This window comes from Rhinolophus sinicus, linkage group LG05 (assembly GCF_036562045.2).
Source record: "Rhinolophus sinicus isolate RSC01 linkage group LG05, ASM3656204v1, whole genome shotgun sequence".
Taxonomy (NCBI): Eukaryota; Metazoa; Chordata; class Mammalia; order Chiroptera; family Rhinolophidae; genus Rhinolophus; species Rhinolophus sinicus.
Window position 1 is genome coordinate 173,082,007 of NC_133755.1, and position 19,523 is coordinate 173,101,529.

The 19,523-nt window shown below is 38.1% G+C and overlaps 1 protein-coding gene across 7 annotated transcripts in view; it reads right to left on the reverse strand.

Annotated features, from left to right (window-relative positions):
- The window catches only part of IPCEF1 (interaction protein for cytohesin exchange factors 1), a 151,427-nt gene that overhangs the window by 66,488 nt on the left and 65,416 nt on the right, over positions 1–19,523 (reverse strand). For 4 of the 7 annotated variants that reach the window (XM_019749258.2, XM_019749257.2, XM_019749255.2 and 1 more), the window contains 3 exons: positions 18,544–18,592; positions 5,804–5,843; positions 5,001–5,170 (listed from right to left, as the gene is read on the reverse strand). In XM_019749258.2, the coding sequence (XP_019604817.2) occupies positions 5,001–5,170; positions 5,804–5,843; positions 18,544–18,567 (234 nt within the window). In that variant the 5' untranslated portion in view covers positions 18,568–18,592. The remainder of the gene's footprint in view (positions 1–5,000; positions 5,171–5,803; positions 5,844–18,543; positions 18,593–19,523) is intronic. The other 3 variants (XM_074333724.1, XM_074333722.1, XM_019749256.2) reach the window with 1 other exon arrangement.

Consider the following 19,523-nt stretch of genomic DNA (forward strand, 5'->3'; position numbering starts at 1 on the left):
ACTCAGTGCCTGCATTTGTCACCCTTACCTAACTGGCCTTCCGAAAGCTCCTTCCTTCTCCAATATAGCCCATTAATTACTGCGAGGTTAATATTTTCACATGCCAATTTCATTAGATCATCTTCTGATTCGCGGTTATGCAAGTGGCTCCCTACCCCCTAACTGGATCAAATCCATATTACTGCACTGTACATTTGAGGCCCTCACTTGCTAGCTCTGGCTCACCTTTAAATGGGGACACCACGTAGCCCAGGGGAAAGAGCCTGGTTTTGTCACTGGTAGATCATGTTTTTAATCACAGCTCTGCCATTTACTCCTTATGTGAACTTGAACAAGTTACTTAAATTCCCTGAGATTCAGTAAACTGCCTTGAAAACTGGGAATAATAAAACCAATCTTGCTAGGTTATTATGAGAATTCAATATAAGGCCTGGTATGGTGGGTTGGCATGGCTCATTTGCATTTTCATTTCTTTATGCACATTTGTCCCCAGACTAGAATACCCACCCCTCTACCCCGTACCCCACCCCACCCCCAATAAAACTGCCTTCCAGGGCTAATCTCGAGAATTTTCTTTCTGAAGGCTTTCTATATTCGCTTCAAACTACAGGAATAATGTGTTTTGATTGGTAAGAACTGTTTATTTAGTAAAAAAGGCTGGCCTCTTTAACCAAGGAAATCATGCAGCTTTGGAGATGACAAAAGGGGCAAACACACCTTCCTGGGTAGAAAGAGTCACTGTGGCGGAACTCCCTCACGTTCAGCCCAAGATATGTCCCTTACCTCCCACTTGTCTCGTCACCATTTCACAGTGACATGCCTGAAGGAAGACAACAATTCAGAACTTTGCTGCTTCTTCACCAGAGAGAAGATATTAATCCCAAAATGTTCATCTCCAGCTGTGCCTGTTATCCAGGTGAAATGCTGCAGTGGAGGGACTTTCCCCAGTAAACCTTCCATCTCACTTTCAACATTTCTGCCCCAGCCTAGTGATCTTGATCAATAGACCCTTGTTTTCAGCCAAAGGCCATGGTACAAAGAATCTGATAAAATGAGAAGATAGCAAAATGGGAAGCAGCTGTGTGGGACCTATTTGGGGTGTATGGAGCCCTTCTAGCAAATCTCAAATTACACCTTTTCCTGTATCTATTTTTAAGAATAGAAAAGGAAATCTTCTCCTGGGAAATTATTTTCCATCAAAAGTAGTCCTTATTCACCATCCCATTTCTCAAGAGTTCTTATGTGTAATGTAAATGCTGATGATTCCTAAATCTCATTTATTAACGAAATCCACAAATATTAATCAAGTGCCTAGTAAGTGTCAGACCTTGGGCAAGTTGCTAAAAATATACCTGTGGTCCTGCCCTACAGAGATTATTATCAATTAATAGAAAACAGAAAGTCTAACAAACGCATAGAAAGGAGAAAGGTAAGTATAATATGAAGAAAATTATAGACGACTATGGGAGCAGACGGAGGCTGCCCAATTTAAGTCAGAGGATAAAGTAAGACCACCTAGAAGGGGAGCTATTTGAACTCAAATGTGATGTGACTGGGTGGCAATAAAGACTTTAGGGCATGGAGATGAAGCGTTTTCTGAGCAGAGAAACAGCACATGCAAAGGCTTAAAGAAAGAGCGACCATGGACAATGCTAACCAGGAACTAAAAGAAGTTCTATAGTGGAAGCTTGGTTGGAGGTGGGGAGATTGGGGAAGTAAGAGAGACATAGGTCAAGAGATTCTCACAAGCCAGGAAATGAATTTGTACTTTATCCCAGGGGTACAAAAAAACAATTGTGTGGATTTCAAACCCAGGATTTTAAACAGCCTGAATTTTTCTAGCTGTTCAACTTGAATCTGCTTTTGTAAGACTTGGCATGCATTCCTGTGTGCTGTATCACATTCTAAGTACTTAATATGAGGTGTGAAAAATGAAGACTGAGTGTCTGGACTTGACCTTTCTCAAGGAAATCTGGGTAGTACTGTTTGAAGCAGCCAGGCATCATGAAAGAAGAAGGTACACCATGAGTTAATTACTGGCTCATAGTAATAATGACAAAAAAAAACGCTAAGAGAGGTGGTCTCCTCAGGCAGTGTCAGGGAATAGTAGAGACAAGCAAAGGGATCTCATGAGATCACTTATACTTTCTCGAGAGAATTACCCTAAACTTCATTTATGGAGTTGTTCTCTCAGAACCCTATCGCAGGCAAAAAACAGAGTGATCTAATCATGCCATTTATTCTGGGCCCCGCATGCAGTAAGGGTGGCATATGGCGACAATCCTGGGCTGAGGAATCAAAGGACTGAAGTTGATCTGTTTTCTCCCACTTACTACTTGTGTCACTTGGAACAATGTACAATCTCCCTGAGTCTCAGTCTTCCCAACTTTCAAAACATGGTGACAATTACTACCTCAAAGTGTGTTTTTGAGAAGCAGAAGATAGCATGTCTGACCCAGACTACCCTTTTGCACATATTAGGTATGGAATAAGAAGTGGCTTTTGCTATAATGCTGTGGGTCCCATTACCTCTGAGCATCAGGCCACATAAGAAAGAATAGGGACTAGGGAAGGGAGAATAAGAAGTTTCCTCATTGGACTTAGGTTCCTTGAGAGCTACTTTGTTGAATCTGAATTTCTGAGTGGCAGAAAGGAAATAAATGTTCTTAGCTTGAAGGTATGTGTTTGGCTTTTATTTCATAGCTGACATTCACACAGATAGCAGGACTATGACTGTTAATTAAGTATTCATTGAGCAGCCTCTTTTCCCCCATGACAAACATGTAATTAACATATCAGGGTGTGTGTGTGTGTGTGTGTGTGTGTGTGTGTGTGTGTGGAGAGAGAGAGAGAGAGAGAGAATTCCTCTATAACACAGAGTCATAGAATTTGGGGGTTGGAAGGGTCCTTCTGTTACATTAGTTTAATAGGATAATTCAATGGTGAGATAACACTAAATTTATTCTCCATTCAATGTTGCTAACCCAACTCTATTCAGGTGCATGGTTTGCTACCTGAATGTTGCCTTATACATTTGCAAGGGAGGGCAAGGATGCCTACGCGTGTCTGATGTTCTCTCCTTTTCCTCTTTCTAATCTAGTCTCAGTCAACACTGCTGCTCCCTGTGGAAGCACGAGATTCCGAACGCCCAAAATAGTAATTCATTGCTTCTCTAAGAGAAGCTTAAGCCAAATGAGCTGATGAAGCCAAATTAACCAAATCTGTTGACTATGTGTGGCTCAGAGAGGGCTTCCTTTAAATTCTATGAAGAGAAGGACAGCACTGAGGATAGATTTGCTGAATACTTTGACTGAATGAAAAAATTAACGTGCTGTTTACATCTGAGCTTTGTTATTTCCCACAAATGGGCCGTGCTCCCTCAACATGCAACCCTTCCAACAGCCTCAGGAAATTCCTAGGGAGCTCTTAAAAGGTAAATCAATAAGTCCACTAATTTTATTTAAAAATTACAGACTATCCACTTGCCACAACCAGCTAAAAGCAAGAGCCTAAAATAATGTGAAACAAGAGGCTGAAATTTATATTAACCTTAATTGTCCTTAAGAAGGAAGCTATACTTGTTTAGGAAACCCCTGGATAAAAGGTGAGATCCCAGGCCCAGTTTTCTTCAATTTGGGTAAAACTATTCCACACAAGACAAGATGGACATATCCAGGAGAGCAGAAGAAAAGAGAAAAAGGAGATGGTGGAAGACTGCACACCCTCCAACATAATTCTTTCTTCTGAACCTCCCAAATCTCTGATAAAGTTGTTAACACTCATGAAAGGCTTAAGGAAATATGTTTTTATGGAACTTGATGAAGAATTTTGTAGTGTTGACAGAAGCACAGGAGAATGCTTATTCCAAAGCACTGGAACTGGATTTGGGTCCAGCTTAACCAAATCTTTACAGGACGGGTGCCAGTGAATCAGTAACGAGCAAATGTAAATTTAGCAATGAAAAATTTTGCCCACAAACTATACACATCACTATTTTACATTTATAAGTTTACAGGCTCTACAGTTCTGTTGCTTGAGCAATATGCACACACAAGTCATTTTAAAAGAATGGTGCCTTATAAAAAATTTTTCTGTCTTATGGATAATTCCTAAGCAACTTTCCCTTAATTGATCAAAGGACATCCGTTGCTAATCTTCAATTCACCCCCAAAGAGAAACTCAAGCTCTTCTGAGATCACAACTGGCTACTTGGAGGTTAATGAAGAGAGTTCCTATGTGAAGACTCTACTCATTCGATATTTAACAAAGCCAGGAAAGATCAACACACCGTCTAACCATAACTTTATTTCCAGCCCTTTTCCAATAGAAAACTAGCCTGTGAAGCAGACCACAGAAGTGTACTGCCTCAAAAGGATAAATGAGACAACTCTCCTAGTAAGTGTTATCCAATCACCAGTTGTTTTAATGCCATTACTGAACATGCTAAGGAACAAACAACAGTCACCAATGCAGTGATGGTGGCTCACAAGTTAGCGGTCCTAAAACCAACCCACCTAAAAAAGAAGGTCAGAGGAAGAGAAATGAGTAAAGGAGGAGGAATGGAAATATCTTCTGTGGACTAATCGATTTACACCCCTAGTAGGTCTTAAAGCTGAGTCCCTTCTTTTGCAGAGATCTTAACAACGTAGAGTTCCCATATCTAGTGCCATCCACAGAAATCCAACAATGATTAGACTCACTCATGGAACAGTAACATTAATAGACCCAGAAGGCCTCCTTTAATAAGGATATAAAATTGGGACACCCCTCTCCAACCAAAGATTAGCCAAGAAGGATGGGTTTTTATTTCATAAAATACAGTGGAATAACCTACATATCTATTGGACCAGAAACAATTTCTAGAACTTATTTGTTGATTGCTCTGTTCCAAGTCTCAGGAACAAAAATGAGCTTTCCCATTGGAATCGCCTGCTCAGCAAGGATCTTTACTCCCCCCTTGGCTAAGGAGGCTGGGGATGGGAGGAAGAGAGTAGACTCACCATTTGATTGCTGTACCAATATAGCGATGACCCCTTCAGTACAACCCAGAACTTTTTCCATTTGTTGCTTAGGAAAGTTCCTTTTTCTTTTTTCTTATACAGCCACCCTTGGCAGTCAGCGTGCCCCAAGTCTTTACATGATATCCTCCTCCGACTCATTGTGAAAAAACCTGCAACAATTACATGAAAAGGTAGGTCACATATGACCCTGATTTATGTGACAGGGTGAAAGGTAACTGTTAATTATTTACCTCCTGGGAGTTGGATTTTTTTTTTTTACCAAGATTTATGCAAAGTAAATGCAAATAAAGAGTAATTTATCTATTTTATTTTTAAACATTCATTTGGTGTTTAGAAGGCACAAGATATGACCAAAGAAACCGTGAGACTAATATGCAAATGTTAGTCTAAGAATATTATTCAACAAGAGTAAGTTTAAAAAAATTAAAATGCTGAGGCTGGCAGGCACATCACTGTACTAACACAGCTCCTTTCAGCAATAATAGCAGGAGTTATGCAATAGATGGAGAAGGGTTAATGCCCACCTAAAAACACAGCCACTTTCCGATTCAGTGCCAGGTTTTCTAAGCTCTATTGACATACCACGAGGGATTAATCCAAATGAACAGCACGCTGTCATTTCTTAAAAATCAATCCAAAAATAACCAAAAATTAATCTGCCGTCCACCTCCTGATATTAGCATTAAGACAGACAAAAAGCTGATTCTAAAGAAGGTATCCAAGAGAAAAACCACACTCACAAGCACAAAAAGGGGATAAAGAAACAAAAGAGATCTAATTACCTTGAGTTTTCTTTCTCGGCTTCTGACGCAAGGGAACCTGCTGAAAATGCAGGAAGGAAAGAAAAGAGGAAATTTCTGATTGTGTTGTAACATTTGTAAAGAGAGAGGAGGGAGGAGGTGGCAGTGTTTATGAGCAGGATGGAAGCTAAAAAAAACTCTCCAAGCAGAGCTGAGGGGAGCTATAGCTGAGGCACAAAATGTGCGAATTAGAATCAATAGACTTTGAGCTGCACCTGAAAAACGTAACACAGCATTTATCACTAATGTTTCCTGTTTCCACCCACAGGCAGCTTTCTCACTACCACTTTAGTTAGGACAGCACACTGTTCGCTAAGCTCTTAAAAAAATAAAATATTGCCCTTTTTTTTTGACAGAAGAAAAACATAGATCCTGTGTCTTTTCTGGCAATTTCTAAATAACATTCTATAAATAAACCTGGAAATGAATCGTTGCAGTCTCACAATATTACAGGTTCACCTCGGGCTATTAAATGCATGGTCTTATTACCTCACAGGATTACATCCAAACCACATGAAAAAGAAATTCCCAGAAAAAGAAACTCCATAGCTTCTTTGGGTGAGATCGAAGTACTATCAAGTCTCCTTATCAGGAAATTTTTATTTACAGCCAAATTTAAATTGCTTTCTCTGTCTTAAGTACCTGTGAATATTTCTCACATGTTTTATGAAAGATTAATTATCAATTTCTATTTTATACTAGGTCTTCAAATATTCAAATCAGGTATAAGACAATATATGAAATATATATTTTCACAATACATTTTAAACAATTCATATAAAATCAGACTATTGGCAAAAATAGAAAACAAAAAAATGCTTTCAACTGGCTGTGTGTGTGTGTGTGTGTGTGTGTGTGTAGGAATGCAGAAAGAGGCACTTTAAATTAAAGAAGTTTTATTTTTTTCTCCACAATATCTAAGCTGAATATACTCAGGTTTAAATGGTTAAGTAGAGAATTTGAAAAAATTGTACATAATTGAAAAGTCATTCTAAAAGTTGGTATGCAATCTTATTACAACATTTCATGTTATTGTAGATGTTAGTATTTTACATATCTAATTATTAATCGAATAGTTATTGTATATGGTTCTACTATGTGTTTAAAAATGGAATATAATATAATGGAAATAGGATGGGATTTTTAAAAGCAGAGGCCTGAAATCAACTCATAGCCGTCATAATTAATAGCTGTGTTACCCAGGAAAAAGTCCATTTACCACTTGGAACCTACTTCTTCAGTGTAAAATCAGGATATTTATAATAATTCCAATTCTACAGATCTCATAAATACTTAACAAGATTGTACATGAAAATACTCTGAAAACCAAAAAAACATGACTTTGTATAATTACACGTAATATAATATTATGTGACTATAGATATAAACAAATACTTCAGATCTAATAAACAAAAACTTCATAATAATTATTTTCGGGATAAGTAGGACTTGTACTTCCCTCAGGAACAATGATGGAGTCAAAGTGCTTAAACTGTATTTCCTGGGAAATCCTGAACTGATTTTTTATTCTACAAATGTTAGAATAAAATTCTATTCCTGAAGAAATTAATCATCCTTGTGAAAAAAAGTTATAATAAAATCACTAGTTGCCCTAAATTTTAGGCAAGAATAGACATGTTACAGTCATGACACATGCCTAAAATTCAGGCATGTTATCACAGCAAGGTCCTCGTATAAGCTCCACTTCACAAGTGAGTGAATATCTCCTTCACTCACTTTCATCTTGGTCTAAAATCCCCACCATTCCCTCTAATAGTCTTCTGGGGTGTGTTTTATATGCAATTACCTGAGATCAGTAAAATCAATTAGTATCGATTAAAAAAATATTTTAGCCCAAATATGTATATTATTTGGATAACTAACACTTAGCCAAGAGCCAGGACTAAAGACAAAGAAAAGAGTAAATTTAGATTGTGGGAACTATTTGAGAAAATGGGGGTTCAGGAGACCCCAGGGAGCACTCAAGACAAACCGAGAACCAGGGCAATGAAAAGAAACAGAGAGAATTGTACAGAGGCCTTTCTAGAGGGTCTGGCCCCAGAAGAACAAGGTGAAATCGCATTACAAATAGAGCTGAAGTTCATACAAAAAGAGCAGCTTTAGAAAGAATGAGAGAGGAAAGTCAGGAGAGGACAACTGTAGGATCTGTGAAGGGAAGCAGCGCTCATACCATATCTCCTGACCGGGCCCTGGTGAATCTCCTCCACCTATCCCTTACAAAGTCCAAGAGGAACTGGATGCACTCCAGCTCCGTCATGCAACCTGAGGGCTGATTCTAGAGAAAGCCCCAAATCCAACTGTAGGCTTTGTCTCAATATCGGCCAGAAGCAGTCCTTGGTCTACACTGGATTCATGTCCTCGGTCTAGGCTGGATGAGGTATGGGAGCTCTACACAGAACAATACCTCAAACAGGGTGATGACCCAACATCAAGAAAGGATTTTATTAAGACTTTTCTCAAGGGAGCCAAGGGAGTTTACTCAACTATCCTCTGATAGCACTTCTCCCAAGGCAATTTAATTTATAATCTATATAACTGTTCAAACTGTTTCTCTCAACCAGAAACAGACTTCATAGTATAGAAATAACAAATTATAGGGAGTTTCAGTTTCACTTGATATATATGCATCTGAAACCTACACTACTTTACATGAGAGAATGAAAACAATCTCAAGAACTTTAGTGAGTTTAAGATACAACATACGCCTCACAACAGGAAGTGGAACCCGCCAACTAGTCAGTTTCAAAAAGATCTTACATGTGGTTTTTTCACTAGGTGAGTGAAAAAAAAAAAAGCCAAGCACCCAGTTGAGCATTTTATGAGACAGTTTTTCAATAGGGGAATTATAACTCATTCTCCTCACAAATATCCAGAGCCTAGCAAGCTATTTTTCTCACACGATTATTTTTCCCATTGGGATATTGTAGGTAAAGCTAATTACTCTACATTCTGAAGTTGGGGTGAAATTCTTCCTTTAAATACACATTTTCTTTTGATTGAAAAAAAGTACTTTTCTTTCACTTTTTAAGATGGTTTTAAAAATTCTTTTTTGGGGGGTGAGGGGAAGGGGAACAGGACTTTATTGGGGAACAGTGTCTACTTCCGGGACTTTTTTCCAAGTCAAGTTGTTGTCCTTTCAATCTTAGTTGTGGAGGGTGCTGTTCACCTTCAAGTTGTTGTCCTTTCAGTCTTAGTTGTGGAGGGCGCAGCTCAGCTCCAGGTCCAGTTGCCGTTGCTAGTTGCAGGGGGCGCAGCCTAGTTGCAGGGGGCACAGCCCACCATCCCTTGCGGGAGTCCAACTGGCAACCTTGTGGTTGAGAGGACAGGCTCCAACCAACTGAGCCATCCGGGAGCTCAGTGGCAGCTCAGCTCAAGGTGCCGTGTTCAACTTTAGTTGCAGTGGGCAGAGCCCACCATCCTTTGCGGGACTTGAGGAATTGAACTGGCAACCTTGTGGTTGAGAGCCCACTGGCCCATGTGGGAATCGAACTGGCAGCCTTCGGAGTTAGGAGCATGGAGCTCTAACCGCCTGAGCCACCGTACCAGCCCCCTTAAAAATTCTTTTGGCCACTAATCACTCAAAAACACACATACACATATGAAGGAACCAGTACAAAATATACAAAGGGTCCTCCTTTGACACTGCATGATGGCACTAACACCCAGATTACAGGATAATTATGATATTGACTTCTGATCTATATAGTAATTGTCAAACCTTGCAGGTACAATTTACCCCCATGATATATTAAAATTCACAGTAAGATAGTTTGTCATTACATCAAACTTCATAATGATCCTGGTCTTTAACAGAATTGTTAACATGCTAATAAATGTCCCTCATTTGTAGTATTTATCCAGTTTCCATGGTGTAACACCTCACATTGTTGTCAGCTTCAAGATACCCAGTCCTTTAACAAAACCACAAAATTTCGTAAATATTTTAGAGCCAAGCAAACTTCAGTAGATAGAGCTGTTAAGGATGTTTCTCCACAAACACCTTTTCCCCACAAGTATCTTTCTTCCTTCCTAGAAGTAAAACTCAGGTTTTTAAAGGGAATTTTAAAGTTTTTAATTATTAAAATTTTACCTACAAAAATACATGAAAAACTTGCTTATTTTTTTCAGAATATTTACCTACCTTAAATATTACTTAATAAATAAATATTTTTTAAATCCTTAGTAGTGAAAAATGGAGACAGATAATAGATTCTAATAGTAATAATAATGTATATTATTAAGACAGTAATAGTAAGCAATAACAGCTAAGAAATACCGGGGGTGCCAAAAAAATGTGTACACATTTTAAGAGATGGTCAACGTTGCTCAAGCAGTAGTTTGCCATAATCAGAAACGTCTGGATGCTGATGGTAACCACCGAGCACCTCTTGTAATTGCAGAAGTCAAACGTGGCTTGTATTCATCTTTTGTTTTTGGTATATATTGAGTATCACAATTTTAATAGTTTTTTCCTTTCTTAAAATGTGTATACATTATTTTGGCACCCACTGTATATATAAAGCTTATACTCATATAACGTTTACCATGTGCCAGGCACTATCCTGAGTCATAAATACCCAAACTGAATTCTTATATTTATGGCTTACGAGCTATTTTTACTCCCATTTTACAGAAGAGAAAATTGAGAAAATGGAAGTTCAGTGTTTGGCCCAAATTCACACAAGTAAATGGTAAAATGCAAATCGTTATTGCAAGAAGAAAACTCCCAAAGTAGTAGCCTGTTAAGGTATTGCTTTTATTGTTGATGTTATATAAAAAGTAGGATGGGAGAAAGGACTAGACTTTGAGAAGAATCTGGATGCCACCGTGCATTCTACATAGAAGAGAAATAGAAGAAATTAAAAAAAAATTTTTTTAAAGGAGGACTAGAAAGAAGGGGGAGAAGAAAGAGAGAGGAGATAGGGGCTTGGAGGACAGGAGCAAAAGAAGGGAGCAAGGACAGGGAGAGGTGAGGGTGGGCAGCAGGAGTTAGAATGCAGACAGTGAGGGGGAGCAAAGTGCTGGGGAAATTTTTGGAGTTTCTGACATCACTATAGAGATCACAGTTAAAAACATCTTTTATTTAAATATATATTTATTAAATATATATTTATGTATTTAAATAAAAGTAGTTTTATATATAATATCAATATATATTTTATTTGAATATGTGTGAATATGTGTATATATGTATATATATGTTTATATGTGTATATATTTTATTTAAATATGTGTGTCTGGGGGTATTTATATATACACACACACATATATATATATATTCAGTAGTAAACATATTGAGTTTGAGGTACATATGTACATATGTACATATGCATCCAAGTGGAACTATTCAGTACATATAGTATTTAAGGATCTAGGGATTGGGAGAAAATCTGGAATAAAGATATACCATTGGGCCTCATCAGTGTATAGAGAGTAGAAGTCTTGAGTTTGGATAAGATCACCCAGATATGTAGAATGACAGAGGACTGAAGTCAGAATCAGAAGGAAAAACAATATGTCTCATAGAAGCAGAAGCAGAAGGAAAAACAATATGTCTCATAGAAGCAACAGGAGCCTAGCAAGGAGACTGAGCAGAATTGCCAATGGAAATTGGCAATGGAAAAAAAAATCAAGAGAGTGGTTGTCGTGGAAGTGAGGGAGTGATTCAAGAGAAAGGTGGGTCTAAACCATCAGCTGTTGCCATTGTAAAAGAGAAAGAAAAAAATCATTAGAAACCTTGGCAAAAACAATTTCAGTGTCAAGTTGGTCTAGAAGACAAATTTCAGTGGGTTGGGATTAAATAGGAATTGAAGAAATAAACATAGCCTTGAAGACTATTCTTTCAACGATCTTCACATTCAAGCTTTAAAAAGTTGGTTTCACGTAAAATAAAGTTATCTTTGTATTTTTTATTCTATATTCTATCTTTCTTAGCATTTTAAAAATCTGGTTTAGAATTTAAATTTTCAGGATTGTGAGTGGAAGTGCTTAGTGTTCTCTCTCTCTCTCTCTCTCTCTCTCTCTCTCTCCACCCCCCTCCCTCCCCACTTTCTTTTCTCCCGTTGTGCCCATGGCTCCCTCTTTATCAGTTTGGAGGTTGCTTCCACCTGATGTATGATCAGTCCTACAATCATGTCCCGGGGAGAATCTTGCACATCCAGTCACTGATCTAGCTGATGACTGGGTTCTTTCCTGATTTCGAGGCTGTGTTCCCTAATTTCCTCCCTAGACCCTCAGGCAGCTATGGGGTTACCCCAAGCCCTGGTTTCCCAACTGTTTTTATCTTTAGCCCTTTCACAGGTGAGAAAGCCCCCATTTATCACTGTCATCAGAAGTAGCTCTCCTCACACGCACGAGTGGAGCATTTTTTTCACCCCCATACTCTGGGACAGGAGGCAAACTAGTTCCAGCCTCCAGACAAGGTGCTCGTTGGGCCCATAGCTCAGTCATGCTCGATTCATTTCTGATCCACAGAGCTGATTACAGTGTGTTTGAGCCTAACTCTGCTTTAGTGGTTTTCTATGTTTCTATCTTTGCTCTATGTTTGCAACAGAGGGGGGTATCAAAGTGTGAACTCACAAAACTGGTATTGAATGCAAGCCAGTCATTTCATTTATAAGGTTCCATTTTGAAATCACAATCCAAATCACAAGTCCCTTCCCCATAGTAGCCTCAATATGCCACCACAACATCTGTCCATTTCATCTCCTGGCAACTTCAACTTTTCTTCTATTCTACATAAATGTCAGGCATTTTAACAACTCCATACTTATGAATACTTTATTTCCTTCCTTCATTTTTCATCTGGTTAAAGCTTATTCATCATGTTAGACCCAGGTCAAATGCCACCTCCACCTGAAGCCTTCTCTGACTTTAGAAGGCAGTTAGCTCTTAGAATAATCTTACGGTCACTCAGGGTTATGTATTTATAGCCACTAACAATTGATTTATATTATCTCCCAAAGATCTTCATGGTAGGTATGGTTTTTATCTTCCTTTCCACAAATGAGGAACTTCATCTAGCTGTGGTTAAATAACTTCCCCTCGGATCACAAATATAGTAGCAGAGCCAAGACTGGGACCCAGGCTAGTCAGATTCCTAAGCCTACTGTTTAACTCCATGTTACTCTACTTCTTCTGTCCTCCATTTTCCCACAATGCTTTGCTGATGCCTCTAAAATGGATGTTATCATTTGTTTGTTTACATATCTATGTGGTACATACATGGTAGTAGCACTGTCTGCCCAGGTGCAACCCAAACTTGTGAGCAATCTCAGATAAGCCCTTTCCCCTGTCCCACCCTTCTATTCAATCACTATCCCTCTTCATGTTGCTTCTTAAAGTTTATCAAATCTCGTTTACCAGCTCTGTGGTTGAATGACTATAACTCTGTTTAGAGTCAATGATTAGACAAAATGTCAAGACAGAATTGATGTTCTTAAACATGCCCTTACTTCAAAATCTAGCACCTAGCCCAGGGCCTGACACTTAGGGACCACTCAGTGAATACTTACCCAAAGATTGACTGTGTCTTATATCAATTTTTACTTCCTGTGTGCCTTACTAGTTGTGCCTGGCACAAATGGAGATTTAACAAATATGAGGTCTGACAATTAAGTTTGAGAACTCATCCTCGAAAAAGTGCACTTCCAAAGAGTAAAACACCTGGCTAACTGTTTGTCTAGCTGGTACAAATTCATAATGAATAATCCCTCTGATGTCAAAAAAAGGTTAGTAACATCATTGCAACAAGTTCTTGAACTTAATTGTCAGGCCTCTGCCTAAAAAGCCCTCTACTACTTAATTACTCAGAGCTGAAAAATGCCTCCACTAGTAAATAACATCAGCAGACTCAAGCAACATAAAAGTCACTCTAACACCTTTCTCATCCCAAAGCAGCACGTGCATAGATAAAAATCCCTGGGGTTGATCTGACACAAAATTTGAACCCACCTTGAGAGTTGACCCTTGGTATTTCCTTGAAGGTAAAATGGACTTGTGCTAAACAAATCTCTACTTCTATCTAAAATACTATTTCCTCAAAAACCACAGTAGCTTTCTCCAGTATCCTGTTTTAACCATATCCTCCAAATACTAAAAATCTGGAACCTAAAAATAGAAATGCATGGGGTGAAGGAGGGCTGAAAGGAGGGACAGCAGTTTTCCAATGGGAGCTAACAAATCTATACCCCGTAATCTATTCCCGGGACAGCTGTCAGGCACTTCTCCACTTCAAGCCCTACTTGGGACAGCAGCGATGTTAAACAGCTTCCCGAGTTTGATCTGTGTGTCAGGCTTATGCACAGCAGCATGGGCACAGCCATTTCCACAGAGAGTTATGTTGATGGACTCTAAAAACATGATGAAGCTGCCAAAATTTCGGTTCTTTTTTGGTTGATCAAAAACGTGAAAAATAGATTACTCACTTCACCCCTGAATATTACCACATCCCTAAGACACACAGGACAGGCACAGAGATGGAGTGAGGGGCAGGGCAGGTTTCCATGGGGTTCAGAGTCATGTCTGGGCTGCTCATGGCACACAGTACACAACAAGACCAGGCCATACATGTTCTGTGAGTATCATTACTCACAGTTTCCTTGTGAAGAAAGCACAAGGACCAGATTGCTGTTGGAGGGATCATCCCACAGATGACAGTCCGGGCAACAGCAGACGACCCAGCCACAGTGACACAAGTAGATGTCTGTTTGCATTCAGTGAGCTGGTCCTTCTCAGCATGAAAACTGAGCGAAGCAACCAGGATTTACAAGCAGAGACTTTTGTTTCAGGAAAAAGATTTCACTTGCCATTTTATTTTCAGGCGGTATTTAATGAAGGGACTTGATTTTAAAGAGTTCCTGAGAAAACACTGTCATACAGTCCTGATCTAAGATAATTCTGACATGTCTTCCCCACACGAGCCTTCCCTGAAAGTAAGAAATCTCAGGAGCTTTAGGCAAAAGAATGCTGTGCGATGGTGAAAGAGATGATTTGCCACATTCCCTCTGAGACTTGTCATTCTAAATTAGGGCTGTGTTCCTTCTTTAGCTAAAACATTGTTGCTAAAATCTGAGACCAGAGAACTATCTTAACCAAGCCTTTAAGATTTATATATGCTAGTTTTTTATTTATTTATCTCTATTTACTAATTTGTTTATTTATTTATGTGAGAAACTAATCATAACAGAAAACTATGCATACGGATTTAGTGTATAATACTTTCGTATCACTGCAGTGTGAGGTACAGAAAGCCTTAGCAATATGAAGCACTACACAGATGGATTCTTAGAAACGTTTAGGGATTGTACCAAATCTAATCATTATGTTAAACATTTCCCAACAAACTATGACCCAGATTCTAAAGGCGATTAAGCTAATTATTTCTTTTGGGCCAAAAAGTTGGAAAATTATGGCTTTTGTGTATTCAGCTACCAGTTATTGCACAATTACTTGTGTCAAGGATTAGAGATTCAATGGCAAACAAGCTCCTGCACAGCCAAACACAGAAGACAAAGAATTAAACAAGGATAATGAGGTCTGCACATAAGTGCTGTAACGTAGCCCATTATAACAATTACCCAGAATGGGGGAGCCAGGAGAGGCACCCCACGACTTGATAAAAACAATGACCTGAAAGATAAAAACCTGAGCCTAAGAGAACCTGATATAGGAATGCGGGTGAGATCCAATGGGAATCAACCACGGAGTGTGGGGGGTAACCACGTTCAGAGTACCCAAGTCACATCATTCAGGGCCTGGGAAGTTACGCTTGAAAGTATAAAGTTTACCTAAAAGCCAATGAGAAGCCATGGAACAGATGTCAGCAGGTGAGGGGCACGATCAAATTTGCATTTAGGAAAATCCACTCTGCTCTGTGGCAAGTGCATTGGAGGGGGCAGGTGCAGACACAAAAGAGCCCAGTGGGCAGACAGAAGGGCACGTGTTGTGTCCGGGAAGGTGGGAAAATATGTAGGAAGTAAAACCAACAGAACCTGGCGAGTTAATACCTTGGATTCTATGTGAAGTTTTAGCTTTGAACATTCTTCTGTTTCCCTTCAGAGGAGAGAAAAGAATGCGATCAAATGCAGCCAGCTCAACTTGACAAAAAGGAACAAAGCTGTTCTACTACACACATAATAACATTTCAACTGCTTAGCATCTAGTTTCTTGAGCAATTTTATTAGCACTATTTACCATACGAACCTCAACGGTAACTATCAGATCTGGATCAACAAAAACACCTAAAAGTATCGCCCCCTCCCCCACCAGATGGTAAATTCCTCGTCTTGGAACCTGATTCCAAGCAGTGCTCAGAGCGCAATAAATATTATTTAGTGGAAATGAAGTGTAATTCGGGATGTGATTAGGTCAAATGTGTCAAGCCTACTGAAACTGCCTAGCATAAAAATAGGTCTCCTGTGCTACATTTTATTTAGAGAACAAATGACAGCAGAAAATTGAACTAATTTTCTGAATGGAAAGATAAAGTAGGGTAACCACTGAAAAGCAGCTGGAAGAAATGCTTAAGAGAGACGTTAAGTAGCATTGTCCAGACTCATCAACCATGAGATAAAAATAACAGGGAAATAGACACACAAGGAGAGCTGAGCTGATTGAATCTAGGAGTGGAGCCTGGCTCATGGAATGAAAATGACCCTTAAATAGCCAGAGTTCCCACCAAGAAGAACAGAATCCACTTGTGCACAGGTCCAAGGGAAGCAGGTTACGTGTTACAGCAGTAACCGAGATTACAGGCTCTAGATTGGGATATTACATGGATGATATGTTAGTCCTCAGGGAACCACATCTGCAGTCTTTGTTCCAATCCCCAGCATTACGCTTTTTGTTTTTAAAGATGTGGAGATTTTAACTTGTTTCAATCGCAGCTATATGTCCAGTTCCTGCCTAGTACAGTGACTGATATGATATATGTTAGAGTCAGAAGTAATTAGTGAACATTAAATGAATGTTTGAATGAATGAATTTATTAATTTAAAGTGATTAGGTGCTCATTTATCTTAATTTCCATTTCTTTTTAAGCATATAAGATGAACTCCTTCCCGCTGGAAGACTATGTTCTTTCGGTGGAAAAGGAGAGGCAATGTTAAGAATTAAACACTGCATTACTTTTCTCAAGGATCCAATAATCTCATTTCTTCCTTTTAATTTCCTGTTTTTCCTTCTAACACATACACATGTGCTTATAATCACATGCATTTTTTCTTTTTAAAATTTTTCGTAAACTTTGGATACTCTGAACTTTAGTCTTCCTAACTCTGTTTTTACAGATCTGTGCTATTGCTTTGCCCTTGACTGTAGGAGACTCCTTTAACATCCTGTACATATTTTTTATATCTAATTTTAGCCAATGTCTCCTATTGTGGCCACATTCCTTCTCTTAGTTGTTCTTCTTTATCTTCATGTGATTTCTATTATCAAAACAACACCCACCCATTTGTGTCCAAGGGATCACACTTCCTTCTCTGTCAGTTTTAGATGGCAAATTTCCTAGGGTTCATAACTGACTATAATTTGTTTTCATTTTTAGTTTTCTGCAGTCCTATCTCCCAACGTTTCCACCATTTTTCATCATTAGCAAGCTATTTTCCTCCTCATTTAAAATTAGCATCAGAATGAAAGTGTTCTCATCGCCTCCTCTATTTCTGGGATATGAAATTGTTAAAGTAAGCAGAGACTTTATCATCTGCCCTGCTTTTCAGTAAGGTCCCTTCCAGGAGCTGTCTAGTTCACTCAATTACCCCATCACTATTACTACAACCTTCCGTGACATCCATTTTCTAATTTGCATCAGGAAACCATTGCCCATGTTCCTTATTTGGCAAGAAGTCTATACTATATTCTCTCAACACCCTAGTTTGATTCTGTTTTTGGCTCTATTCCAAAAACTCTAAGCTACATATTTCTCATGAGGTCATTAGATTTGTCAGAAGATGCATACCATACAATCCCACACTACCCCATATCACTCTTCTAATAGAGATAATATACTTGATCAGTTGATCTACCTAATTTAGGCAAATTTATGGCTATAAAATCGTTTTTAAAGGAATCTACAATTTCAGTGTAATAATTAACAGAATTTGTTCCCATAGAGGTTGCACTAGTACCAGTTAACTTAAAACACAGAGATAACTTATGTACAATACATTAAAATCATAGCTATGTTTCTTGATCTTTAAAAGCAAATACCTAGAATTCTTAAACAAATGCTTGGTGATCATAACAAAACCTTGAAACCTAACAAAGAATTATTTCATTCCATTGTAACTAATGAAATGGAAGTCAATAAATGCCTAGATGGACAATCAGCTCTAATGCAATCAGCTCTTTTGGAAAATAAGACCTAGATGGACAATCAGCTCTAATGCATCTTTTGGAGCAAAAATTAATATAAGATCTGGTATTATATTATATTGTATTGCATTATATTATATTATATTATATTATATTATATTATATTATATTATATTTATTATACCCAGTCTCTTATTATAGTAAAATAAGACTGGGTCTTATATTAATTTTTGCTCCAAAAGACGCATTAGAGCTGATTGTCTGGCTAGGTCTTATTTTCAGGGAAACACAGTAGCTAGCCAAACTTAAAATCAACCCTTCTAGTTTCTAACTCATTCATCAAACTAACAATATCTAAAGTTCAGAGCGTTCCAAAGGGTACTTACGAGAACATTGCCATCTGTAGCCATGTATGATGTCAAATTGGAACAAACGCTAGAAAAGAAAAAAGATTTCAGTTAAACATGGGATTGAAGTATTCATAAGAGCATATATCTCTTTGACCTTTGTGGGTGGTGTGTATTTCTATTTCAGTAGATGAATTTCTCAATAAAAGCAATTCATTAAATGGCCTTTTAATGCAGAACTCAATAAGCCAACTGTTTAAAATTGAGTTCATAAAATAAGCCAAAATTTCATCAACACATTTGTCAGTATTCTTTCAAATCTATAGCAAGACATGTATATTATTCATGTACTTATTATCATATTATATATAAACATATATCTTTGAAAAGTAAAAATATTTCCTCTTTGTGATGAATGACATAATGAAATATGTGGAAATATTGGATCCCTTGCTATTATTCTGATGATATTAACTAAACAATTTCAAAAATGTAACTAATTCCTCTGCCTTAAAAGTCCCAACTTTAATATGAAGATGAAACTCTTTTGATGTATTTCACTTTGTAGTGGATTACCTGAAAAACAAGATACTTTGTGGTTTCAAAAAATGCAGATGAAAACAAAAAGAAAAAAAAATCTCATATTTTCAGACTTTGACAAGAAAGAAACTTGTTAAACATCCACAAGCCACTGAAATTTCCCCCAAAGCCAAGAGCCTTTCGATCTCTTCCCAGTGACACAACAAATAAAGATCCATACCCCATGTGACTTTATTTCGTATACCAGTCGTTCCCAACTTTCAAAGAGGTACAACCTCTTCGAAAAGGTATAAGCTTTTAGGTAAAGAAGATTGTAGAAGTTAAGAGCAAAGCTTTGGATTGGTCTGGACTGGATTTAAATCCCAGCTTGGCAATTTATTGTGTAATCTTGGGCAAGTAATTGATATTTTAGGGCCTCAAGACTCCCATATGTGATAATAATATTTCCTTCTTAGAGTCAGATAAGAATTAAGTAAGAA